Source organism: Hyaena hyaena, unplaced genomic scaffold, assembly GCF_003009895.1.
Source record: "Hyaena hyaena isolate Hyena2069 unplaced genomic scaffold, ASM300989v1 scaffold_138, whole genome shotgun sequence".
Taxonomy (NCBI): Eukaryota; Metazoa; Chordata; class Mammalia; order Carnivora; family Hyaenidae; genus Hyaena; species Hyaena hyaena.
In genome coordinates, this window is record NW_024080770.1 from 564,506 (window position 1) to 590,947 (window position 26,442).

Sequence of the window (26,442 nt, forward strand, 5' to 3'; positions counted from 1 at the left end):
CCAAGTTCTGAGCTGTCAGCACAGAGCCCAATGTGGAGCTTGAACTCATGAACTGTGAGCACATGACCCAAGCCGAAGTCAGTTGCTTAACCTACTGAGCCACCCAGGTGCCCCAGGTTTTTTGTTTGTTTGTTTGTTTTTTAGAGAGAGACATTAAACTTGTCTGGTGTTTTAAATTTTTGGACATTCATTTGTATTCAATAAATACAATATGCTAAAATATCCTTTGCTCCAATGTGGTTCGATAAAAGTGAGAAAGAAGAGCAGGAACTAGAGAAGGAAAGAGAGACATGAAAATAGAACATAAATTTCAAAAGAAAAAGGAGGCAATGTAGCAAGGAAACATCTAGAAGGAGGCTCTTGGGACGTGCTGCAGGTCACTGGACTGCAGAATTCAAACGGAGTAACCTCTGATTAGCGTGCTGTGAACATTTAATATTTCCTCTTTGAAACTTTACCTCCCTATGGGTCACCAAGCTCACCCCTTATCCAGTCAACCTTTACTGGGCATCCTCCTATACACAGGACCCTGTGCGAGGCGCTGGGGATGCAAAGACACAGGGCACCAGGGTCTCCCCGTGGTGAGAACGAAGCAGTGAGAGGAGAGGCCTGGGGGCAGCAGGCCAGGACCCCACCCCAGCCTGGGTGGAGGTGTGGGTGCAAAGGCACTTTCAGGAATGGGTACCTGAGTCCCTGCAAGAAGGCAGTGATGGGTGCCTTATAGAGCAAACAGCAAGAGTGAGGGTGCGGATGGCCCTGCAAAAGATCGGGGTTCGGGGACCCTGGGGACCAGGGTCCCTTTCTCTATAAGCACCTCCCGGGGTACGTTGCTGGAAGAGAGGGCAGTTCTTTTTTGGTCATAAGAAATTCTGCCAGATGTCCCTTCCCCACTGCCCCCCAGCCCCAGCAGCTAATTGGGTACAAGGCCCAACAGCGAGGCTCACTGGCCCGGCCTCCTCCATCCCCAGGCCCCAGGATGGGGCTGGGTTAGTGCTTGAACCTTAAGCATGGCCCTTGGTAGAAAATAAGGCTCTGAGGCTTTCACAGCTGCTTAGCCTGGCTCCTGAGCCCCCACCTTCCCAGATCCAGGGATCCCAAAGCAGGAGGTCAGGGACCCTACCTCTTGGGGACACAATCCCTATGAGTGCAGGTAGAGGCAGAACATTCCCTTTTTTCTCTTAGGACTCTCATGTCTGACAGCAGCCACCAGGTACAGCCTGAATATTGTCTGATAGATGCTGATGTTCCAGCTGGGGGACCCTGGGCTGGGATGTCTACACGGCACAGTGTGACCCAGCCAGGCCTGGCCCATCCAGGCTCCCCAAGCCTCACAGGCACCAGCACCCCTGGTGGCTGACTTGACTGGGGGGCACGAATCCCCACAAAACACCTGTGCAGCAGCCCGGCTTCCTGTGCACACAGCCGGTGAAGCTCCTTCTGCCCCCGCAGGGGGAGGTGCCCCTGGCCGCACGCCCACCCCTTCCACACACACACGCCCATCCATGCCCACCTGCCCACTCCTGGAGGCAGAGCTTGCCTAGCAGGGCACCAGCAGAGCCCTGCGGAGAGCGGGGCCGGAGCCTCTGCTCCGGGAGCTGGGAAAAGACATCTGAAGCTGGGCAGGGTTGTATCTGGGAGCCGGAGGCTGCTGAATAATGAATTCTGACTCGGAGCCTGCACTCCCAGGCTGCACAACTCACACACACACACACACACACACAGACACACACACACACACACACACACGCTGGGCTGACAACTTGGGGGGGCGGGGGCTGGCAGGGCTGTGAGTCTCTCTGAATCGCTGGAAGGAGCAGCTCTCGGCTTGGTTGCCTTGGTCTCTGCGGGCAGCATCAGAGGGGCTGCGGGAGGAGGAGGCAGCGGCGGCGGCGAGGGAGGGAGGAGGCTCGCTCCTTCTCCAGCTGCTCCCGCCTGGCAGCGTCCGGGCTCTACACACCAGCATGGCCCTGCTTGTCCACCTCAAGAGGGTTTCGGAGCTTCGGGGCAAGGGCGACCGGATCGCCAAAGTGACTTTCCGAGGTAGGGAACGCCCTCATCTTAGAAGGACCCCAGCTCTGGGCTGATGGGGAGAAGACAGGGCAGGCGGGGTGGATGGGAAAAGTTCTAGGAGGGTTGAGGTGATAAGGCTCTTCACGGGCAGCTATCTGCTCCTGGCCTGACTGGCCGTTGTGATTTCCTGAAAAACAGGGTCCCCTGTGTTTCCACGCCTGCGTCTGTGTCTGGCTTTCCCTGCACTTGCCAATATGGAATGTGCCTGGCAGGGGGCAGGGTCCTCTGCCTGCAGGGGTGTCCTGGGGAGGGAGAAGTAGGACCCCATCTTTGAGCTCAGGGGGGCCCTGCAGAGCCCATGTGGGCCCGTTCCTCCTCTCCCTCTCCCCACAGAAGGTTTCCCTGGGCACAGGGTGGGGGTGGGCTCTGCAGACTGGAAGACCCAGCATGGCTCCTAGAAACCAGGCAGCCAGCAGCTCTCTGGTTGAGGCTACTATTGGCTTCTTGCGGATCTGTTGGTGGACAGGGATCCTGCGAGCCTCACTGGCTTCCTCTGTTCATTCTCTTCCTATCCTCCTCCCTACTCGTGCATCCAGCAACCATTTACTGTGGTCTGTGTGCCAAGGCTGGGGGCTGAGCTTGACCCAGGCCCTGCCCTTGAGGAGTCCACATTCAGTGGGAAAGAAGGACCAGTGGGCAGTCAAGGAGGACAGGTGTGTGATATGATGAGGAAGTGCAGCACGCAAGCCACAGGGGCAGCACCCCGACCCAGGCTGGGGCAGGATGGTCGAAGAAGGCTTCCTGGAAGAGGTAGCCCCTCGGGTTACCTCCTGGTTACCACCAGGAGGGAACAAGGTGGGGAGGTGAGGGCAAAGCAGGTGCAGGGGACAGGATGCTCATGGCTGGGAGGGGAACTAGAACATGGCTGGGAGGGGAGAGACCAAGGACCCATGAGGCTGGAGCCCAGACTGAGTGCAGAAGCTGAGGCAGGAGAGCCCGGCAGGAGCAAGGAGGCAAGGCTGCCTTCACCCTGAGGACGGCGGGCAGCCCCTGAAGGTTTAAGCAGAAAAAGTAAGGCCAAGGTTACCTGTGCTTATTGCCCACCCACCTCTGCTGCTGCCTGGCCACAGCCCAGCCCTGTGGGCTGGGGCTTCTCTGGTAGCCTTTGGCCAGAGGCCAGAGCACTGCTCACTAGCCACGGCCCTTCCCCCCAGAGACGAGGTGAGAATGGGGGTGGGACAGGAGCCCAGAGAACCCACCAGATTAAAGAGCAGAGTGAGCACCGGGGCCCAGTCTGGACGCACACCTGGGTTAGGAGGGATAGGGGTGACCAGGGCCAGCAGCCCCAGGGCTCACATCACCCTTGAGCTGGACTGGCTCTGGCAGGAGGCCCAGGTTGTCCACTCTACTGCCTGCTATGCACAGACTCAGGAGGGGTGCAGGGGACCGGACCGCAGTGTCCCTGCTGGCAGGTGGGAGAGGAAGGGGCGGGCAGGCTGCCTGTTGCTTCCCACACCAGCCCGAAGACGGCTTTGTCTGCAACACCCTGGATCTCTGGGTGCCACCTGCTGGCTTTAGAAAATGCGAGTGTGTCCTTTCATCTGTGAAACGTGTCTCTGTGTCCACAGACAGCACAGTGTTTGGCTGTCTAGCTACAGATGGTGATGCCATTGGGCCGTGTCAGGACAGCCCCAGGCTGCACAAACCGGTCCCATCGGTGGGCAGGGACACCAAGACCCAGTTGTAAAGGGACCCTGCACCACATCACTGGAGAGGCTGACACTCAGAACCTCACCCCCCACCTGGTTGCTCAATCCTGCAAGCCCCTCTATCTCCTCCTGGCCCATGGGGGTGAGCCGCCTATCTATCTGACGCCCACCTTCTTCTCTGAGCGGTAGGGTGGGCCCTCTAGCCTCAACCGACCACACAGGAACTTGCCCCTTTGCAACCGGTGCCCTCTGGGCTGAGGGGAGAAATCCACATTCAAGCTCTGTACCTGCAGAGACAGAGCCCTGGGGAAGGAGTTGGGCAGCAGGAATAGGCAGATGGCCAGCAGATTTCCAGAAAGAGTCCTTTGTAACAACCAGCTATGTCTCAGCCATTTGTCTGCTGCATCCAGCAGTTGACAACCACAGATACTTCAAAAGACCAACACTAACAAGAGTTCAGAGGAACCCGCCCAATCTAGAATGCTCCACAGCACCTCCTGGCATACACAGCCTCTGGTGTCCCAAGTAGACAGCTGCAGGGGAAAATGAGAAACTAGAGAACAGTCACAGGGAGATGCTGGCCCCCAGTCCCCCTAATCCCTTGAGTGAAGCTCAAAGATTAGGCGAGGGAGCCCTGGAGAATTGTGTCCATTAGCAGCGGCCCAGGTAGACCAGATGACCTGGCTGAACTATAGCTTGACCTTCTGTGCTGTACCACCCAGGACGCTTAGGAAAGAGCCCTATGGGGCTATGGCAGAGAAAGCTCTAGATATGGAATCAGAAGCCCTTGGTCGTACCAAGTTCTGCCACTCACTTCGCCTCTTTAATCCTTAGTTTCCTCATCTTAAAAATGGGCATGTTGATGATATCCACCTCACCAAGTCGCTTCAGGGAAACAATAGATGTTGGAAGAGTTTAAGGAAGGAGCATTCAGACGACTGATATGTCTGTGAGGCGCCCATTCGAGTGCTGCTTGGAGCAGCTACAGGCTCCTGAGTGGTCTTTTCTCTGGCCCGATTTCCTTCTTCTGTTGGGCAGGAGCAGGAGACAGGGCACACGTGAGCTACAAAGAGGAGATGCAAGCACATCTGAGGGCTTCTCGACCTGTGCCAGGAGCAAGTAAATTGGGCCTGGCCTCTGCTCTGTAGGGATTCCCTGGCTGAGATGATCCAGGCCTGGAGCAGACTGCTCCGAGACCCCTGTTCCCATGTGGGCTGGGCGAGCACAAGCTGTGTCCCTGGCCATCCCTCTCTCCCTGCCTCTGGGTCAGCTGGCTGCCCAAGCCTCAGGCTCACACAGTGCTCACCACCCAGCTCTGCCTCCAACTCTACCCCAGCAGCCACTCCTAACATGATCCTGCCCTTATTCACTCATTCACTGAACAGGCTGATATTTGCAGACAAGCCTAGGACCCTGGGGGTGAAGACACAGCCCCTGCCTGTAGGAGTTACAGTCCATTGGGTCAGACAAGAGACACCTGAAGGCTTGGCCCCCAGTCCCCGTGGTGTACACAGACCCCAGAGCCCCAGAACCTCAGCCTCCCATGAGCAAGATGAGACAATGGTCCCCATTTAACTCAGAGGACAGCAGCCAGAATCAGAAGTGGGCTGTCTGGAAAGGAGCCATCTTGATGGCAGGTGGCTACTCAAAGAGAACCAGTACTCACTCACCTGGGGTTTGTCCTTTTTCAACTGCTAAAGTAATTCTCGGCACCAATCAGAACCAGGGAACTCGGGGTAGGAGGGCCTCTATGTTCCTCTAGTCCAACCTTCTGTCCAGGACTCAGACCATCCAAACCTGAGGAAGTAGCAACAGACTGCCTGGGGCCAGTCCCTGAGCTTTCTTGCCAAGATACCGGGTTTGGGGATTGGATGTGTGAGACGGGTGCTATCTGGGGGCTGGGTCTGATCTTCACGTAATTCACCTGAACTGATGATCAAGGTCTGCTTTATCAGTCTTTCCCCTTGGCCCAGAGACTTCTCCCTTCTCCTCTCCCCACCCCACCCCACCCCACCCCACTCCGTTCTGTAACTCTGAATTTCCTGCTATCTCCCAAAGATATAAGCCAATGACCCCCACCCTCCATCTTGAGGACTCCCATTAATTCTATCCACCCTTTAAGACCCAGCTCATATGTCACCTCCTCTGTGAAGTCTTCCCCCTCCTTGGCAGTACTGTGTGCATATTCCTGCCACAGCTCAACTAGGGCACTTGGTATTTTAGAAGCTGCCCCAGTTCTGTACACTGTGCTCATGTCCAAGCACCTTCAAGACAGGGATCCCACCTGAGCTAGTCTAACTGAGGCTCACACTAAGCACTGGGTCCCACCATTAAAATGAGTATGAAACAGCCCCTAGTGGGTTTTGAATCTTCCACTGTGGCACTGCCATTCTTGGGCTCAGCATTCCCAGATGTGAGCCCCCCAGCCCCAGCTTTCTAGCCAAGGGGGATCAGAGACTGGAAGAGGCCTTGGAAGTCATGAACCAAGAAGCCTCCATCGACATCCCCATCTGGGACCCCAGAGGGAGGCTGACCTCATTCTCTAGCAAACACTGGGGAGTCTGGCTCCAATCCTTCCCAGGCCATGCTCTCTCTAAGCACCATTGTGTACAACACACAGTACGGGATGGGGCTTAAAAGGCAAACCAGGGTCTCCTAATTGGATAGAGGAGCAGCGGCATGTGTGCAGGCATAATGGGGAAATGTCCTCTGACTCAGGAAGGCCAAGGCACTCTTAGCTGTGGGACAGGAAGTGCGGCCTGTTCAGAGGATGACAGCCTACTTGGAGCACATATGGAGATGCAGAAGAAAGCTTAAGGGGAAGGTTCTTGTCAGGGGCAAAGACTTTCTGGGTGAGGGACGGACGAGAGGCCAGAGGAAGGAAATCCCAGTTAAGTGCACTGACTGGGAAGCCACAGGTTTGGTTGGAGCAGAGGCTGCGGGAAAGTGGGCAGAGAGGGAGATGAGCCAGGGTCCGTGGGGTTGTGTGAGTGACAGCACACTGGGAGGGGGTAGGGCCCTGGCCTAGGCACAGGGGACATGATGCCCCCTACTCCTGGCTGTAGGGACCACCTGGACTCCGAATTAGATTCTTCCTCATTAAAATGGAGGAGCTCTCCTTCTTGATAATAAATACGACTTCTAGCTGGAGACTTCTCTGCTATCCTTGGTGAAGGAGGCAGAGTACCTCAGTGCCCTCCCCCCACCCCCCAGTCCTAGGACCCACTCCCAGGATGCCTGGGGCTATAGGTGCCCTCTGGCCCAGCACCACACTTCCTCTCTGGGAGGATGTGGACTAGGTGTTGCCCCCCATAAGAGGGTGAGGGCATTGCCCCACTGAAGGTGACAAATGGAGGGGACCTTTAGGACAGCCTCTGCAGTCCATGGCTGGCTGTGGACCCAGCCCTATGCTGTTGCTGTGCCTCCCACGTTCTCCACTGTACCCAGCACACACAGGCCCGTCACCATCTGGGGGTGGGGACAGATCTTCTCTGTCTAAATTCCAGGTGGTAAATTCCCCTCACTCCCACCCAGAGCAAGCCAATGCAGACCTTGGAGAGCAGGCAGAGTGCACTGCAAATTCCCCAGGCTTCTCCTGCTTTGATGCGTGTGTTTTCATGATATGGAAATGACCATAAAATTGTCTTCTGCTACAAGGGCCCTCAGCAAAAATGCTGCTGGGAATGTGCTCAAGAATAGATTTGCAAATAATTTCCCTGAATTGTATGCCTTCCTTGGATATTTTATCTGCCTTTACTCATAACATAAAAGCTACATCTCTCCCACCTAGTCCCATGGCTGGGGTTGATCCCTTTTTTATTATTAGCTTTTTATAATGGCAAGTCTCAAACACATACAAGAGTTGGGAAGTAGCACCTTGGCCCCCAAGCTCTCCCCGTGCAGTCTTAACAACCATCGACTCCCACTAATCCTGCTCCATTTGTTCTTTCCCATTCCTATACTCCAAATTATTTGGAAGTGAAGACCGAACACTATACCATTTCATCAATAAATATTCAGCACATGGTTAGAAAAAACAAAGACCCATATTTTTTTAACCCACAGATTACATCTTTCCTAAAAAATAATAATTCCTTAACATCAAATATTCAGTGATCAAATTTCTGATTGTCTCTTGATGTCATAATTTTTATAGTTCATTAAAAGCTACTTTTTAAAAAAGTTTATTTATTTATTTGGAGGGGGGAGTAGAGAGAGACTGAGAGAGAGAATCCCAAGCAGGCTTCTCACTGTCAGCACAGAGCCGGACGTGAGACTCAGGGCTCAAACTCTGAAACTGTGAGATCATGACCTGAGCCAAAATCAAGAGCCAGATGCTTAACTGACTGAGCCACCAAGGCGTCCCTAAAAGCTATATTGTAATGTGTTTTGTAAATCAAGTATTTTATCATTCATTCATTCATCTGTCATTCATCTAGATGATGATATTCAGTGAGGGCCAGCTATGTGCCAAGTGCTAGTCTAGACAGTGGGGTGATGGCAATAAATTAGAAAGACATGGTCCCCGCCCTCAAGGCAAAGACAGTCATTGCACAAGTCACCATGAGTGGCATGATGAGTATTCTGGAAAGGGACGTACAGGTGCAAGGTAGCATGAGGCAAAAGAAGCCTACTCAGACCCAGAGGTCCGGAAGCCTCCCTGAGAGGGTAAGTCAGCCTTCGTTAGGAAAAGATGGCAGAAAAGCACACAGGAAGGGAGGTGGGAGCAAGCCAAGTAGCTCTGGGGGTGCCCAAAGTCAGCTGCCCTGGAGCCAGCAAGATGAAGCTGGAATGTGGATGGGGCCCAGGGAAGAGATTTTACTGGGAAGGTGGTGGGGGGATGGGCTGATATTTAAGCCATCTCTCCTTAGCTGAGACAAAACTTACAAAGGGTCCCATTCCAGGTAAAAGGGCCAATATCAGTACAGATGTGACGGTGTGGAGCCGCGTCAAGGGTTAGGGAGCTGGGAGTGCTTGTTGGGGGTGGAGTGGGAGTGGGGAGGCTGGAGGCAAACACAGAGGGTCTTCAGTGAGACACTGTGCAGTGTAAACTTCTGCTTTGTAAGTGAATGGGAGTCAGTGATGCTTTTAGCAGGAGAATGGGATGGGGACATCTGGTTTTGGAAAGGACATTCAGGATGCCAGGACCCCAGGCCAGGAGCCCAGGGAGGAATCTGGGGCAGTGGTACCAGTAGACTATGGGCTTGGAGGCTACAGGAGGCTATGGGCTTGGAGACAAGGGATAACATCCATTCAGAGAGGGGGAGTGAGCTGGTAGTGAGCCAGAGGGTGGGACGAGGGTGCCTCTGGATTACATACTTGGGTATGAAAGGAAGAGCAGGTTTGGGGGCAGGGGACACAGAGAGGATGGACTTGCCTGTCAGTCATTCTAGTGAAAACAATCCCCAGAAAGCCAGAACTCTGGTTTAGTACAGTAAGCACCCAGGGCGGCGGTTGGAGAGCAGTGGTTTGGGAATCCAGGGGGTAAGTGAAGGTCTAGGAGAAGGTGAGATGTGCTTGAGTCCTCACAGGGCTGCTTTGGGGTCAAGTGAAACAGGGGATGCACACGGAAGGCTCTACACACTGTGAAGTGCTACGCAAATACAAGGACCCTGCTCTCCATCCCAGGGCTACTCCCGCTGCAGATTTCTGGACAGACAGGAATAGAGCATGTTGTGACTCTCAGGGACTTCGTGGACTCAGGGATTTGGGGGGTGGGCAGAGCCTTACTTGATCCTCGTTGGGATTCCTGGCACCGCAGATTGTGCCAGCCATGAGATGACAGAGTGAAAACACCTGGAGCCACCAAGGTGGCAGCAGGGTCAGCGCAGCACCTGGCACGGAGCAGCGCTGAAGTCGGAGTGACCCCGGCAGGACCGGGGCCCACAGCTGCAGCAGGGGCAGGTTTGGCAGCAGGGGCCACTCTGCAGCTCCCAACCTGGCAGCACCAGGCGGCCACTGCTTCTCACATTGACGGTTCCAGAAGGGTCTCCTGAGGCAGAGAATATCATGTGATCCTTTTTTACCTTCAGCCCTTGTGTACTTCTGGCCTGGACTGATCCACCCTCGAGATACTGGCTCAACTGTCTTTGTTTCTCCTTTTTTTTTTTTTCCCCCCAAAGGGGAAGGGCTCATTGGCTTAGTTGGAAATCAGTTTCCACTTGCTTGCTTTCTATTTTTTAAAGCCAAGGTTTAAGATAAAGTTGTGACTATAGTTTTAACAATATTTTTACCCCATTTAAGAATGTAAAAAGTCACTTTCCCACCAGGCTTTATTATATGTCCAGTGCCTGGCACAGAGAGGGTGCTCTGTACAGCTTGTGGATCACTGGGACCACAAACTCCTCTAATCTGTTACAGTAAGACCTGGCAGTTGCTGAGTGTGTGGCTGGCACTGTCCTAGGCTTGAGGGGAAACACCACCCTCTCTTTGCCTCAGTGTCTGGGTCTGAAAAATAGGAACTGGGGCCATTAGTTAGTTACATGGCAAAGTCAGACTTCGAGTGAGAGCCTACAAGGACGTATAGGCTTAATTAAGCTGGGCCAGAGAAATAGGGTTTATCATCCATTCCCTGTTCCTGCCTCTCTGATGAATCTCTGACACAGCCTGAGTTTCTACTGTGTGTACGTGGGTGTTAATAGGATGGGGAAGGGGAAATACATGAGTGAAGGTGGACATTATATTTGAATAAGATTTGTGCAAAGTAAAGGGTTGGAAGTAGACAGAGCCTCCATCTAGCTGAGAAATGGGAGATAGAGAAGGGACAACTTTCTCCTGCTGGAAACCCAGGGACTCTTCGTAACCCAAATCTGGCTCTCTGAGTTGCTGGTGATTTTAAGAAGGCACATTATTTACAGAACACTGTTGAGGGGAAAGTGTTATTACAGGAGATAAGTATAAACAAGTAGACAAGATCATTAGTGATATAGAACATTTGACAACACCATCAACCGCCTTGACCTAATTGGCGTTTCTAGGACATTTCACCCCAAACTGAAAGATACACATTCTGCTCAAATGCACATGGAGCACTCATCAAGATAGACCATATTCTGGGTGATTAAACAAGTCTCAATATATTTCAAAAGACTGACATCCTGCAAAGCATGTTCTCTGACCCCACTGGAATTCAATTAGAAATTAATATTAAGAGATGTTAAAAAGCTCCAAATAATTGGAAATTAAACAATACCCTTCTAAGTAACCTATGGTGGAAGAATTAAACCAAAGAGAAATTATAAGACATTTCCAGCCGAATGATAATGAAAACACAACAAGTCAACATTGAAAGTTTTCAATACCTATGGCAGAACAGAAAAAAGTCTAAAATCAATGATCTAGGTTTCTGTCCTAAGAAGCTACTAAAAGAAGATCAAATTAAACCCAAGTCTTAAAAACATCATGCAAATTGAAAGAAGCCAGACACAAAAGACCGCAAATCATATGAATCCATTGAGTGTATATGAAATACCCTGAATGGACAAACGAATAAAGACAGAAAGTAAATGAGTTGTTGCCAAGGACTGGGGCTAGAGAGTGGGGAATGACTGCCAATGAGTGTGGGTTTTCTTTTGAGGAGGTACAATATTCTGGGATTAGATAGTGGTAAATGTCGTACAACTTTGTAAATGTACCAACATCACTGAATTGTACACTCTAAGTGGGTGAATTGTATGGTTTGTGAATTATATTTCAATAAACAGAAATAAGTACAGCCAAAAAATATTAAATCCAAGAGAGTTAAAAAGGAAATGAGAAAGCCAACAAAGCTGAAAGTTGACTCTTTGAAAAAACATAAGTAAATTGTAACAAGAACGATCAAGGGGAAAAAAAGCAAGAAAACACAAATTAGCAATACAATATTAGGAATGAAAAAAGGGATATCATTTTATTAAGAAGAAAATAGGAAAATACCATGAATAACTGTATCTCAATAAGTGCCTATAACTCAGATGCCACTTGAAAAAAACCACTTTACCAAACTGACAAAAAAGGAAATGGAAAATCTGAAAAGTCCAGGATCTATTAAAGAAATGAAATTTGAAGTAAAAGTGATGATGATTATGATGGTAAACTGTTTTCCCATAAGGAACGCTTTAGGTCTAGATAGAATTCACTGGTGGATTCTAGAAAATATTTCAGGAAGAAATTTTTAGAAAACAGAGAAGGAAGAACACTTTGTAACTCATTTTATGATACCAAACCCTGATAAAGACCTTATGCAAAAAGAATATTAGAGCCAATATCCCTCATGAACAAATATGTAAAATCCTTAACAACGTATTAGTCAACTGAGTAGCAATCCATGAAAGGGATAACACATCATGACAAGTGAATTTAATCCAAGGGATGCAAGGTTAGTTTAAAATTAGAAAGTTAATTGGTTCTGGATGGCTCAGTTGGTTGAATGTCCAACCTCAGGTCAGGTCATGATCTTGCAGTCTGTGAGTTCTAGTCCCCCACTGAGGTCTGTGCTGACAGCTCAGAGCCTGGAGCCTGCTTCAGATTTTCAGATTCTGTGTCTCCTTCTCTCTCTGACCCTCCCCAACTCATGTTCCCTCCCTCCCTCTCTTTCTCTCTCCCCTCCTCCTCCCTCAAAAATAAATCAACATTAAAAAAATAAAATTAGAAAGTTAATCAAAGTATTCAACCTATTAACACAATACAAGAGAAAAACCACCAACAGATACAGAAAAGCTTTTGACAAAATCCAACACTTATTCATGATAAAAATGTTCAGCAAACCAGGAGTAAGGGCGAACTTCCTCAATCTAATAAAGGGCAACTACAAAAACATCCAGCTAGCTAGTGGCACCTGGGTAGCTCAGTCAGTTAGGCATCTGACTCTTGGTTTCAGCTCAGGTCATGATCTCTCAGTTTGTGGGATCAAGCCCCACTTAAGGTTCCATGATGACAGCATGGAGACTGCTTGGGATTCTGTCTCTCTCTCTCTCTCTGTCCCTCCCCTGCTCACGCTTTCTCCCTCTCTCAAAGTAAATAAACAAACTTAAAAAAATCCACCTAATACCATACTTAATCCTGAAACGTTGAACATTAAGATCACAAGCAAGGTAAGAATATTCACACACAAAATATTACTCCACAATAAAAATAAATGAATTACTGATGTATGCAACAACACAGATGAATCACAGAAATATTACATTGACCAAAAGAAGACAGACACAAAAAAGTATATTCTGTATAATACCATTTATATAAAGTCTAAAACAGGCAAAACCTTTGGTGATAGAAATCAGAGCAGTGGCTACTTACGGAGAGTAGAGACTGATTGGAAAGTAGGGGGCAAGAGAACATCTTGAGGAAATGGAGATGTTCTATAGCCTGATTGTATGATGATTACACAGATATATTCAATTGTTGAAACTCACTGAGTAGTGTCCTTAAGATCTGTGAATGTAAGTTGTACCTCGTTAAAAAAAAAGAGCTAATTATACCTAAAATATCTAAAACTTGAAAAATATTACATAGCGTGGGGAGAAAATTGTTTCAGATTATATTTTACTAAAAAAAGCTACAAAATGATTCACAGTAGAAAAAGATTTAAGACATAACTTAAATGTGAAAAGGAAAAACAGGACCCTTTAATGGAATAATAGCCCCTTTTAACTGGGTGATAAACTATGTACTGGGTTGCAAGCACTATCGTCTGTTCCATTTTATGGATGAGGAAACTAACAAAGAGAGGCTAGCTTCTTCAAGGCCGCATGCCTAGCAAGTGGTAGAGCTGGGGTTTGAACTCAGAATGTCTCACCAAACAGCCTTCCCACTAACCTGTGAGCCCCCGTGCTTGGAAGCGACTTGACACTTTACTCAGTTTCAGTTTCCGGTTCCAGGATACAGGCTGGTCGAGGACAATTGTCACCAGTTTTTAATAACTCTAAGACTCCGTGGGGTGGACTAGCCATGTCCAAGCGTGGGTACAGGCCACGATGTCCCTGAAGCCTGTCCTCGGGACATTCTCCTTCCCCTTAAGATGGTGCCCTGCCCCACCCTGTGTCCTCTCAGGAACCCAGGACCCCCTTTCCAGGTCTTCCTTCAGTGGGCTGCCCTCACTAAGGAGAGATGCTTTTCATTTTCCCCTTCATCGTCAGAACCCCCCTGTCCTGTGTCCTGCTGCTTCAGGGCTCCGTTCTCTGCTCACACTGTCCTCTCTGCCTCGATGTCCCTCTCTCTCCCGTCTCTCCAGAGTCAATGTCCATGCCTCTACAAGGTCTTCCTTGACCTACTAAGTGGAGCTCATTCCTCTTTCTCCTGTATGCTCACTTTATTCATACTTTTTGCATGCCGATGATTACATTTTGCCTTGTAGAGTAGCCTTTGCCTTATAGTAGCCTTCTGGATTGTACTAAGCTTCTTCAGGCAGCGTCCCAATACAAAATATCTTCGTTGATCCCCACCCCCTCCTCCAGGGCTGAATGGCCGCCCCGACAGGGCAGGAGAAGAAGACCCCCTTGCATGTGGGAGTGAATGAACGCACCCCAGCTAACAGCCTAGTCCCTACATACCTGCCTTTCCTCAAGGTCTGGCTCTAGCAAGGTCAACTGTCTGGAAGAGGGAGCTGTTTGGTGCCAATGAGGCATTTGGTACCCTTAGGTGGCATCACGTGAAAGCCCAGCATAGCACTCCATCCTACAAAGGAAACAAGAAATGAGCTCACCTTCATCTCGGTGAAGTGCAGGAGGGATATTTTTAATGGCGAACGACATACCAGATACTTCTATTAAGCCTTGGACTCTTGAGCCCCTCCATCTGGGCGTACCCGATGTCCTGGCATTTAGTACAGTTGTGAGCACAGAGTCAACTCTTCAAACTTCATTTATTGACTCAAAGAGGAGTTTATTCCAAACCAAGCAGCTCTGCTATCCCATGAGCAGCTGCCTCTGAAGGAAGGAGGGGGTGCTGTTCAATTTTCCCCACCTAATTGCCTGCCCACTCTATCTACAAAGCCTCCCCTCTAAAAGGAACAGCCTATTTTCTTTCTCCCAAGCCTCATTCTCAGTCTTCTCTGTGGCAAGAAAGGTGATATTGGGATTTTAAGTGGTTTTGTCTGAAAGCTATTTAAAATGGAGCTGAAATGTCAACAGGATTGGGGTTGACTGGAGTAGATGGTTAAGTGGAAATGAGCTTAGAAGGAGAGAAGGGGTTAGTAATCCCCACTGAATAACTTGGAAGGGATGACAGAGGTCCCTGGCTCTGTCTTAATGAAGGCAAAGACCAGGATGATCCCTGCCACTGTTTGTACAAACCCTCCTCAAAGACAGCGTTTCGAAAGTGCTTAAGGGCATTCTGTTTCTGTACAATTGATTTGATTGGTTTAGCAAACCTTTTTTTAAAAAAAAATATATCTACAGGTAGAATTTGGCTCATCCTGTTTGACAATATTCACCACATTTAAATCCCCAGAGCCTGAGGCACTGAGGTTTTAGTGCGCTTTGAAACAGAGCCCTGATGTATAAATTCTGCAATGGATAATTTCACTGTATTTTATGTTGTCTCTAACAAGGCTGTAGGAAACAGGCCAGCAGGGAAGGGTTTGAGCCCCGGTGGCTTCATGCACCATGTTGGACAGTTCCCCCCACCCCCGGCAGCTCTGGCTGGGCTGCTTGGTTTTCGCTCCGGGAAACCCTTGAATATAGCCATGTACAGGCTCATTACAATCTTCTAGGATGAAGAGGCCTTTGATTATGCAGAGAGGCGGGTCCTTGGCGAAGCCCCAGGACACACATATGCTCACCTGATTCGCAGTTTATGTTGTGTGTTACCTGTGGGGGAAATCACAGAAGCTCAGGCACCATCTCTCATGTTTCCCGGTCCTCCCCAGGCTGCCTTGGGGTTCGTTGTTAAGATTTTTCTTTTCGGTTTCTTTGTTTTGTTTTGTCCCTGGCTGGTGCTAAAGAGTCTTTGTTTCCCATCTGTCTACTTCACGTCTATTTTCTGTATACAGCTTCTGCTTTATAGCTTCTTCCTCATTATCTGAGATGCAACCCCCTCCTCAATATGCCCATCCTACACACACACACACACACACACACACACACTCTCTCTCTCTCTCTCTTCCTCAGACTGTCCACCTGCCTCTGACATCCAACTCCTGGCCTCCCTCTTGTCAGGGAGTAGCTACATACTTGCTCCTGAGTTCTAAAAACCAGGCAGGTCCTGGAAATCTCTGGGCCAAGCCTCTTATCCTGGAAGTGAGGCAGCCAAGGTCAAGGGAGAGAAGTGGTTCTCAGGGGACTGAGCCCCAGCACAGTACAGGGTCAGAGGGACTCACTCCAGTACTCCCTGACCTGGCGCTGGCCATGGTGGGTCACTGCGTGCACCCCTCCCAAGCCCTCCCCATTGCCAAGTCCTCTCCTGATTCCCCAGCTCACCCTTCAGGGACAACCAGAACTAAGTCTCAGAGTCGGGGGCTGAATTCAACCTTGAGACAGCCCTTCAATGATACGGACCACTGGTTTAGGTTGGCGGGGATTTAAAATCATTTTGGGGGGACACCTGGGTGGCTCAGCCAGTTAAGCGTCTGACTTCGGCTCAGGTCATGTCATGATCTTGCAGTCTGTGAAGTTTTCAAACTTAAGAGTATACGGTAAAAGGTCAAAGTATGCTGCTTTCAATCGCTTCCTCCTCCCCCTAGCCAGAGGTGACCATTTTTAATGGGTTGAGATCTCTCTATTCACAGATAAAATAATTTGGTTTGGGTCTTCGGGGTAGGGGGGTTGTATACAGGATCCTATTATGACACGTGCTACCTTCCCCCCTCCCCTTCGGTGTGCATTTGGCAGATGATAATCATTTCTTTTTAATACACCCTCCCTCCGAGTTTCTCCTCATAGAAATTACAAATCCTTCCCACTTGCTTCCACCCCCCCCCCCCAAACAATATTTATCCTTCCTTCTCTATCTCACACAAAGTTTACCTTGCGGTATGAATTATGCGGTACTGAACTGGCAACCTCTTCTGGCTCCTACTAGACCATCCGCTCCCTGAAGGCAGGGATCCTGTGCATTTTATCCATCCCTTTATCCTGAGCTTCCAGGGGATAGCCGGGACATTGTAGACTCCTGTGAATGTTTCTCAAAGCAAACTGAGCTGGCCCATGCATCACACACATTGCCCACCCCATGCCCCCCAACCTGCCCTCCTCTTCCGGTTATGGTCCTTCCGGCCACGGGGTCGATCCTGACTGGATGCGCTAGAGGGCGGGCCGCTTTGCTTCTGCCCTGCTGAGTGGTGTATGCATGTGGGGTGCTGGGGTCTGGGAAAATGCATGTCCATATCAGGTTTGTGAATCCCCGTGCAGGTGGGGAAAGGAGGGGTGGCACGTGAAGAACCCCCACCCCCATGCCAGCCAAGGCTTTTCTGTCCAAGGCCTCCAGGAACATGAATGAGAGAGTTGGGGAAGGGGAAGGCCCCTGGCCTTCGGGAGAAGGAGGTGTGGGATGTGGCTGGTTGTGCCGGCGCCTGGCTTGGGCAGCAGCTCCTGGGCCTGCCTGTGGACATGGTCGCAGAGCAGGGAAAGCCGGCAGAGCTGAGGACACAGCAAAGGGCCAAGAAGGCCACTGGGAGAGCAGCAAGATGGAGAAGAGTCCGGGCTTCCCCTCTCACGTCTACCTCTGACCAGCTCAGTGACTTTTTACTTCCGTGGCGCCATTTGTAAAATGGAGCTAATGGCGTTTAGGCCTGTGTTGCAGGGCTCCCAGGGCTGTCAGACGAGATGATCTGGGACCTTGCCACACCCTGGAGAACAGAGCACAATACCTGGGTCCCCTGGTTGGTGACCAGTGCTATGCGAATCCAAATGCTATGGCGGCGACTGCCAGGTGGGGAGGTCTCACCCCAAGCTTGTTCTCTTTCCCCACCCAGGGCAATCCTTCTACTCCCGGGTGCTGGAGAACTGTGAAGATGTGGCTGACTTCGATGAGGTAGGATGCCCTGGGGACAGCTCAAGCCCCAACCAGAGGAGCCCACTGGCTCCGAATGTCCTTCCACCCAGATCCTTCTCAGGGACTTCCACACGGGAGAGGTCCATGCAGAGCGACAGGCCCAGAGAAGGGCAGTGAAGGCCCAGCCCACTGCCTGCTGCCCCCTGGAGGATTTTTGTTTTCCAGAGAAAGGGCCCTCAGGCACTGTGGGCCTAAAAGTGAGCCGCTGGCTGAGGGTCCCGCGGGGCAAGAAGAAGGGCTTCCCTTCTCATTCCCTGGGCACATTGAGGGCTCAGGCTAACTCCACCTGGCCTTCCAGCCAATCTCCTATGGACATCACCCCTGGCTCTCTAAGGCCTATCCAGGTATCTCTCCCACTGGGTCTCCCCAAAAAGCTATTTTTCTTTTGAACCTCAGGCTTAGAGAGTTGAGTCAGTCATGTGCCCCAATTTATGGCACATAATCTCAGTGTTCCTACAACCGTGCTCTGGTTTTGATGTATATTTGCATGTATCATGTATGTGTCATTCTCTTCTATTCCCAGATTCCTTCCCTCCATATACAGCCATACTAACGTGCTTAATGTGCATCTTTTGGTTTCTTGTGTGTTCTGACAAAATTTTTTTAGTACCTAATTTTGTTTATTTAAATGGCATTGTGTTATATATTTTACTTTATTTCACTGTGCAAGATTTTTGAGTTCCATCCACATTGCTACACGAATCCATTGCTTCTACCTGCTGCACAGTACTCTATAGGCCCATCCAACACATATTAGGGTGTTCATCCAGCCGGGTTTATGTAGGACCTGCTTTGTTTGTTCCCGGGACACAGACCCTGAGCGATAATATGGGGGAAATCCTGGTCCTACTAGGATGAGTTGGTCATCCTGCACATCCTTTACCTACTTACTCCTCCAGAGAGGAACCTCCAGCTTGCCTCTAACCAACCCCCATCCCCACCACCAGAAATGCAATGAATATTCTTATGCCTTTCCCCTTGAACTTGTGTGAACATTTCTCTAGAATATACAGCTCACATTTCTCTGGACTTGTTGACTCACAGGGTTTGCATACCCTTCAGCTTATCCAGCACTGCCATGGTCTACACTTCTATCAGAAGTGCATGAGGATCCCTGATTCCCACATCCTCATCTACACCTAGAGTTACTCAGCTTTCTGATCTTCACCAGTCCAACAGTGGTGCCTCACTGTTGTTTTAATAATACATTTAAAGTTTCCGCTTTTGTAAATTGCCTGTTCATAGTCATTGCCCTTTTCCCCTGTTGGTATAGCTGTCTTTTCTTTTCATTGATTTGCAGTGGTTCTCTGTGTGTCTGAGATATCAACCCCTTGTTGGATTTAGAGACTACACATATCCCTCAGCCTGCCATCTATTAACTTTGCCCCCTCATTGACTAGATGTCTTTGGTTCTGGTGTGTTTTCAAGTTTTGTGGAAGATGTCTTTCCACTCTTCTAGGCTACAGATATATTTCCCTACATTTTCTAATTCTATAATTGTATCTTTTACCTTGTATGTGGTTTTAGAGAGGGATCATTTTATTTTTCTCCATATAAGAAGCCACTTTTCATAACATCAGCTTGCTAAACAATCAGTTATATTCTTTCCATTTATTGTATGTTAAGGTCTGTGTCTCAGCCTTCTATTCTATCCCTTTAATCTGTTAGTCTGTTTTTCAACTTTCTCACACTATGTTCATTAATATGCCATTTTTGTATGACTTAGTATCTAATGAGGCAAGTTCCCTTCCTTTTCAAGGTTGAACTATTTGTGGACATTTATTCTTCCAGATAATTTTAAAGCAAGTTTATGAAGTCCTTCCAAAAACCCACTGGAATTTTGATTAAATTTACAAAGTAACTTAGGAAGATATTGACTTTTTATAATATTAAATCATCTATTCAAATTATTCACCATGCTTTAGTAGCATTTTTAAGTTTTCTGCATAGAAGTCATATAATTTTGATTCTTTTCTTAGATACTTTCTGGTTTTATTGTTATCATGAATGGTGTCTTACTTTTATTACATTTTTTAGCTGATTATTGCTGGCCTAGAGAATGTTTTCCTCTCCTTTAGAAGTCCCACTTTTATCTGGCAAACTTGATAAGGTCCCTTACTTGTTTTTATAGTTGGTTCTGTTTTGTATGTACGTGATCATGTCATTTTCAAAAAGAAATTTTATCTCTTCGCTTCAGTCCTATCCCCTTATTTCTTTATCTTTCCATAGAGCATTGACCACGATCCCTAGCTCTGTGTTAGACAGTAGTGGTGATTGGTGGACATGCTTTCTGTGGCCGCAGTATTAAAAGGAATAAGTACATCTAAAATTTTGTCATCATATATGATGACTGTAATAGGATCTTTCTATCTAACTGTGTCTAACTAGTTTGCTAAGAATTTTTTTTATAAAACATTGTTGAACTTTATTAAAAGTTTCCTCTGCAACTATTGAGATGATGTAACTTTGCTCCTTTAGTAACTTTCATAATATATCACTTTTAATACACTGTTTTAACATGTACACTGTTAGATTCAACTGGCAAATATTTTTATGCAGAATTTTTTGCAGCTACATTTGTAAAATTTTCTTCATTCAATAAGGCACAAAATATTCTGGAAAAACATGCATAAAATAGAGATTTGCTCTTCCTTGACTTTTTGAAAGAACCGTGTGTGGTGGCATCTAAGTCTGGATGGTTTGGGGAGAGGACTCTTTGACCCCCTTTTCAATTTCTCTGTGTCTTCTTGCACCAGTTCTGGATTTCCATATTTTTGTAGACATTTTTACATTTCATCTAGGTTTTCAAATTTATTAGCACCTATTAGATGGTAAAGTTTTAAAACTGTTTTAAGATCTTTTTTTGTGCTTATGTTTATTTCCCCTTTTGTATCCGTACTGCACTTATTTGTATCTTTGTTCTGTGTTTCTTGACCTTGCTAAAGATCTGTTTATCTTATTAATCTTTGTTAAGAACCAGCTTTGGACTTCATTAATCTCTTCTGTTGTTCTCCATTTCATTGATTTCTGTCCTCTTAAATTATTTCCCTTCCTCTTGTTTATTTTATTTTCCTGTGTCTCTTTTTGTAACTTCCTGAGCTGGGTGCTAAGGCTGTTACGTTTAACTTTCCTTATTTCTTGATAAATGTGTTTAAAGATAGAAATTTTGCTCTGTGTACATTTTTTAAAGTTTATTTATTTATTTTGACAGGAAGAGACAGAGTGTGAGTGGGGAGGGATGGAGAGACAGGGAGAGAGAGAATCCCTAGCAGGCTCTGTGATGTCAGTGCAGAGCCTGAAGCGGGCCTCGGTCTTACAAACTGTGAGATCGTTACCTGAGCCGAAACCAAGAGTCAGATGTTCAACTGACTGAGCCACCCAGGCACCTCTATACACAGTTTTAACCATATCCTACAAAATTTTATATGTCGCATTTTCATTATCTTCAGCTTTAAACATTTTTTATGTTCCTTTATGATTTTCTTTTAAATCCAAGAGTTAAGTATGTTATTTAGTTTTCAAATAGATAGGACCTTTTAGCTCCTTTTTTAAAAAATTTCCACTTTTATTTCATTATAATCAAAAGCAGTCTGTATGATATTGATCCTTTGGAATTTATTGAGACCTCGATGATGGCCTCTATGCATGGTCATAAACGCTCCCTCTGCCTAAAAAGATTGTGTTCAGTATAGGGCTCTCTAGAGAATGCAATGTAACCTTCAGCTTATATAATGTAAGTTCAGTCTTCACAATTATACTATTCAGTTCTTCACATTTTCTGCTTTATTTTTCTCTGCTTGATCTCTCAGTTTCAAAAATGATTGCAATGAAATCTACTCTACAATTGTTGATTTGTATGTTTCCTCCTGTAGCTGTCAGTTGTTCCTTGATGTGCTTTGAAACTATATTACCAGTAAGTTCTATATGTTCATGATGACTATGCCTACTTGCCTATTTTTCCTTTTACTGGTATTTAATATTCTTCTTTGTCTCTTACAGTGTTTTTTTTTTTTTTGGCATTACTTTTTATTTTATCCAATGTTAAGATCACTATCTCAGCTAATTTTGGTTCATTTGCCTGGTATATCTTTTTCAATTCTTTTATTTTCTTGCTATATCTCTGTTTGTGTTTCCATTTTCAATATTTCGATGCTTTTAAATTCAAGTGTGTCTTTTTAGAGCATGCATTATTAGATTAAATTTTCTTAGCCAATATACGAATCTCTGCACTTTGATTAGTTGTATTCATTTACATCTATTGTAATTGCTATTATTATAATTGCTATTTTTATTTCTACCACCATTTTATTTTTATTTTCCATGTACTGAACTTTTTGTTGGTGTGTTTTGTTTTCTCCTTTCCAGCTTTCCATTGGACAGATTGGGTTTTCTTTTGTTAGGTGGAAAGTTACACATTCTATTTTTGTTTCCCAGGCAGTCACCATTCCTTAGTCGTGTTTATGTATCCCTGTTGATGGCTGAAAACAAATCAGTAATTATAGCTCCCTGTATCATGACAAGTATTGTAATACTCTCCTATGTCTCTTTGATTTCCCTTCCTCAGCCCACCCAGTCTAGATTATACATTTTTTTTAGAGAGAGTGAGAGAGTGCAAGTGGGGAAGAGAGGCAGAGGGAAAAAGAGAGAGAGAGAATCTCAACCAGTCTCCATGCTCAGTGTGGAGCCCAACCCAGGGCTTGATCCCATGGTCCTGTCATGAAGACCCCAGCTGGAATCAAGAGTCAGAAGCTCGGGGTGCCTGGGTGGCTCAGTCGGTTAAACAACTGACTTCGGCTCAGGTCATGATCTCATGGTTTGTGAGTTCAAGCCCCATGTTGTGCTCTATGCAGACAGACAGCTCAAAGCCTAGAGCCTGCTTCAGGTTCTGTGTTTCTATCTCTTCCTTGCTCATTCTCTCTCTCTCTCAAAAATAAATAAATATTAAAAAAAAAAAAAAGAGTCAGAAGCTCAACTGACTGAGCCACTCAGGTGCCCCTAATTATACAATTTTCATTCTAGGTCCTTGTAAATGTGTGTTCTCCTTTTATTTGTCTGAACCTTCTTTTTCTTTTTGAGGACAGTGGTAGTCTTCACCAAGATATCTGATCACTTGTACTCCTCCTATCTCTTAAAGCATCTCTTGATATTGTTTTTCTTCTTCTTTGAGTACTTCCTCTAAAAGCGGTCTCAAATCGGGTCTTTGTGTGACTTTGTAAATCTGAGGACAGGTTCTTGTTTCTTCAAATTTCAATAAGACTTGCACTAGATATAAAACTGGAGGCTCAAAATTCTTTCTGGTACAACTTCAAAAGCATCAGTGCTGTTGAGAAGTCTGATGGCCATCGGGTTCTTGTACCTTTGTGTAGGATCTTTTCTTTCTCTCTGGAAAAGAAAGTATAATTCTTCTACCCTTGATATTCTCAAATTGTATTATAATGTGTCCAACTGCAAGAGTTCTTATCTTTCCTGTTTTGTTCTATTTTGTGAGCTCTTTTCAAATCCCAGGCTTTTCATCTCTCATTTATTATAGAAAATTCTATCCCCATTATTCTTTTTCAAATATTCCTTCCATTCAGTTTTTATATTGTTCTCCCCTCTGCAATTCCTGTTATCCGAGGCCACTACTTCTACCTCTAGCTGCGATTTCTTGGCTTTTGTATTCTTTTTATCTATCAGTCCTTTCCTGCTGTTTTCTGAGGGAGTTCTTCCAAATGATCTTCCAATTTACTAATGTGTTCATTTTTTTCTTAGGATCCCTTGTTCTCGTTTTATATTGCTAATCTATGTCATGATGGTCTATTTGTTCTAATGACCTTGCTCTAGTTGGTATATACTGTTCAGCGCATAGTCTTACCTTTATAAGAGATGTTTCTCCACGTGTCTGTTTACTTTGCCCTGTTCAAGTGCTCCTGGTATCAGCCACTCTGTCTGGTAACCAGTATTGGGGAAGCATCAAAGGCCAGCTGGGTCAGACCCTAAGGGTTGAAGGGCAGGCATGCGTACTCGGGGCGGGGTGGGGGGAGGGGGCAGCCAGTCTCCCGCAGAAACAGACAGGGTCTCATCTCTGAACCTTTAAGGAGAAACGTGGTTGACAGAAAGCAGGCTAGATTTTCAACAAAGTAGTTTCGGGGGTTTCCCTGAACAGAGGTCCATGAACACCTATTCTCTTTTTTATAAGTTTATTTATTTATTTTGAGAGAGACAGAGACAGTGCTTGTGGGGGAAAGGCAGAGAATCCCAAGCAGGCTTTGCTCGAACTCACAAAACTGAACCGAAACCAAGAGTCCGGCGCTTAACCAACGGAGCCACCCAGGCGCCCCTGCACCAATTTTCATTGATCTTCATCCCAGTAAGGCTGTTGTCACCATTTTATGAGTAAAGGAGCAGGCAGTGATCGCCCCCCAAGGTAATGGCAGGGATTGGTCAGAGCAGAACTCAGGAAGGTTTTTCTCACCTGTTGTCCCCTGCTGAATCCACCCCCAGGCTTTCCCTGCTGGGCCACCTCCATCCTTCCCCCCTCTCCCCCACAGGTCCGTAGATGTGCTCAAAGAGGCTTTGGTCTCCTGGTCTCACAGTTGTTTGTTTATTACTTCCTAGAATTCGTATTTCCCTTTGGCTTCTCTTGTTTCTCCAGGGTTGATTTGGGGGTGAAAATCAGCAGTCCTAAGTTTCCATTCTGGCCTGAAACACTCTACTGTGACTCTCAGAATAGCTTACCCCTTCTTTCCTGGTCTTTGCTTCTCACATTTGGCTCAACAGTGCTGGGAAGGCTTCATGGCAGACTCTTCCCGCTGACACTGGTATTTAGCTGAAAAGCCACCAGGCTGAGAGCCACTCAGAGCCCTTGTCTCCTCCTCACGTTGGGCCCATCCCACACAGTGCGGTGACATCTGGAGGCCCAGAGCCACAGGCCCACCGAAGCAGGGCCTCGACCTTCTCTCCTGCGCTCAAAAGGACCATTGGCCATCATGGCCTGCAGGCTGTGCCCTCCACTGGGAGATGCTGTGCCAGACACCTGGCTGTGTGGCTTTCAGCCTGAGGTTCTGAGCCTCTGTTACCCATCTGTCAAATGGGGCTGATGATGGGTATGAGGTTTCTTGGTCAAATGATGGGCAGAATGAGGGATGATGGTGAAGGTGGCCCCATTACTGCATACTGAGCCAGCAGCGTGGCCTTAGACTTGTCACGCTGTGCATCCTATGCTCCCTCCTCCTCCTCCCCAGCTCATCGGTCAGGGCTCTGAGAGGAGGGGCTGCTTGAGCCTAGACACAGGCAGCCTGGCTCAGTCCCTGGGAGGGGACTCTGTCCCCTGGCTCGGTCCTGCCTCCTTGGACCTCTGCCCCCAGAGCGTCTGACTGCCTCCTCATCAAGTCTCCCAGGGGACTTGTCCACCCAGGCCTCAGCCACTGAGCACAACCTGATGCCCCTGCCAAGGATGCTCCCACCCCTTTCCATTAACCGCACCCAGGACACCCGAGCCCCAGGTATACATGACATTCAAAGTTAATCACCGTGTCCTTCCTCTTCCCGATGCTGCCCAACACGGGGCACGTGGAGAATCCATCCCTGCTGGCCCCAATGCGAGCATGGCACCCCATTCTGAGTGCCTCCTGTGTGACAGGCTAGGACACCCCTCAGGGAGAAGCAGGCTCCATAGCACATGAGAATGCAACTAGGAACGAGGGCCACGGGGGAGCTTCTAGTTCCCCAGCTAAGGAGCGGGGAAGGGGCAGAAGCCGGGGGAGGGGGCAGAAGCCGGGGAGTAATGAGCAAAAGCACGTGGCCAGTCAGAGCGACCCCAAGCTAGGGAGAGGTGGTCCTCCCCTGGGGAACGTTCCGCCCACTTGAGCTGACTGAGAAGCTTCTGGACATCACCATGAGGAGCCCACCGAAACAGAAGGGGGGCCAAGTGACTTGCAAAGCTCAGGCCCCCCCACACCGCAGGACCTGCAAGCAGTCACTTCCCCGGGGAAGCCCCATCTGACATCACTTCCTGGGCAATCATCTTCTGTCCCATCTCCCACTCAGGGAGGGCCCAGGGGCCTGGGTCAGCTCAGCCCCCAAGGAGAGCCTGGAAGGGCACCCGTGCTTAACCTGTTTCCCCAGACTGGGGTGGACAAGGCATAAGCTCTCTTGCTGGTCCGTGAAAGAACCAGGCTGTCTGTGGTTCCAGAACAAGCTTGGAAAAGAACCTCATCTACCCCTTTGCAAAGCTTGTGAAGGTCTCTTGGCTTTTCTGAAAGTCTCTCTTCTCACACTTGCTTACTGTGCCTAGAGCCTTTGGGAACCAGCTCGGTGAGGTACAAAGCGCATTGGCCCGGGAGTTGTGAGAACTGGGCTACAGTCCTCATGGAGGTATTTGCAAACCTTGTGACCTTGGGCTGGGCACTGAATCCCTCTGGGCCTCAGATTCCCCTTCTGTAAAATAGGAATTACTCCTTGCTCTATCTTGTAGAACAGTCACATGGCTGAAAAATGAAATAAAAGACAAGATAGCAAATGTCTCTCCCTTCTGTACTCAGACAGGGGTGAGAGGGGCTGCTGCGGGCTGGGCTGGGGAACCTGAGTGGAGAGGAGACGGCCATGGAAGAAAAACAATGCTTCAGACAACAATGGGTGGAAACAGAACCTGGACATGGTGTCTCCTTTCCTCAAGGCTGGAACCTGAGATCCTGCATTTAACCTTCAGCTCTGGAGGAGGAAGGGAAGGAGGGAGGGGAGAGAGAGAGAGAGAGAGAGGACGAGCCTTCGAGCC

At 48.0% G+C, this 26,442-nt stretch overlaps 1 protein-coding gene across 4 annotated transcripts in view; it reads left to right on the forward strand.

The window, feature by feature from the left end:
- Positions 1-1,961: 1,961 nt before the first annotated feature.
- The window catches only part of OTOF (otoferlin), a 92,945-nt gene continuing 68,464 nt past the window's right edge, over positions 1,962-26,442 (forward strand). For all 4 annotated transcript variants that reach the window (XM_039238358.1, XM_039238359.1, XM_039238360.1 and 1 more), the window contains exons 1-2: positions 1,962-2,040; positions 17,608-17,666. In XM_039238358.1, the coding sequence (XP_039094289.1) occupies positions 1,962-2,040; positions 17,608-17,666 (138 nt within the window). The remainder of the gene's footprint in view (positions 2,041-17,607; positions 17,667-26,442) is intronic.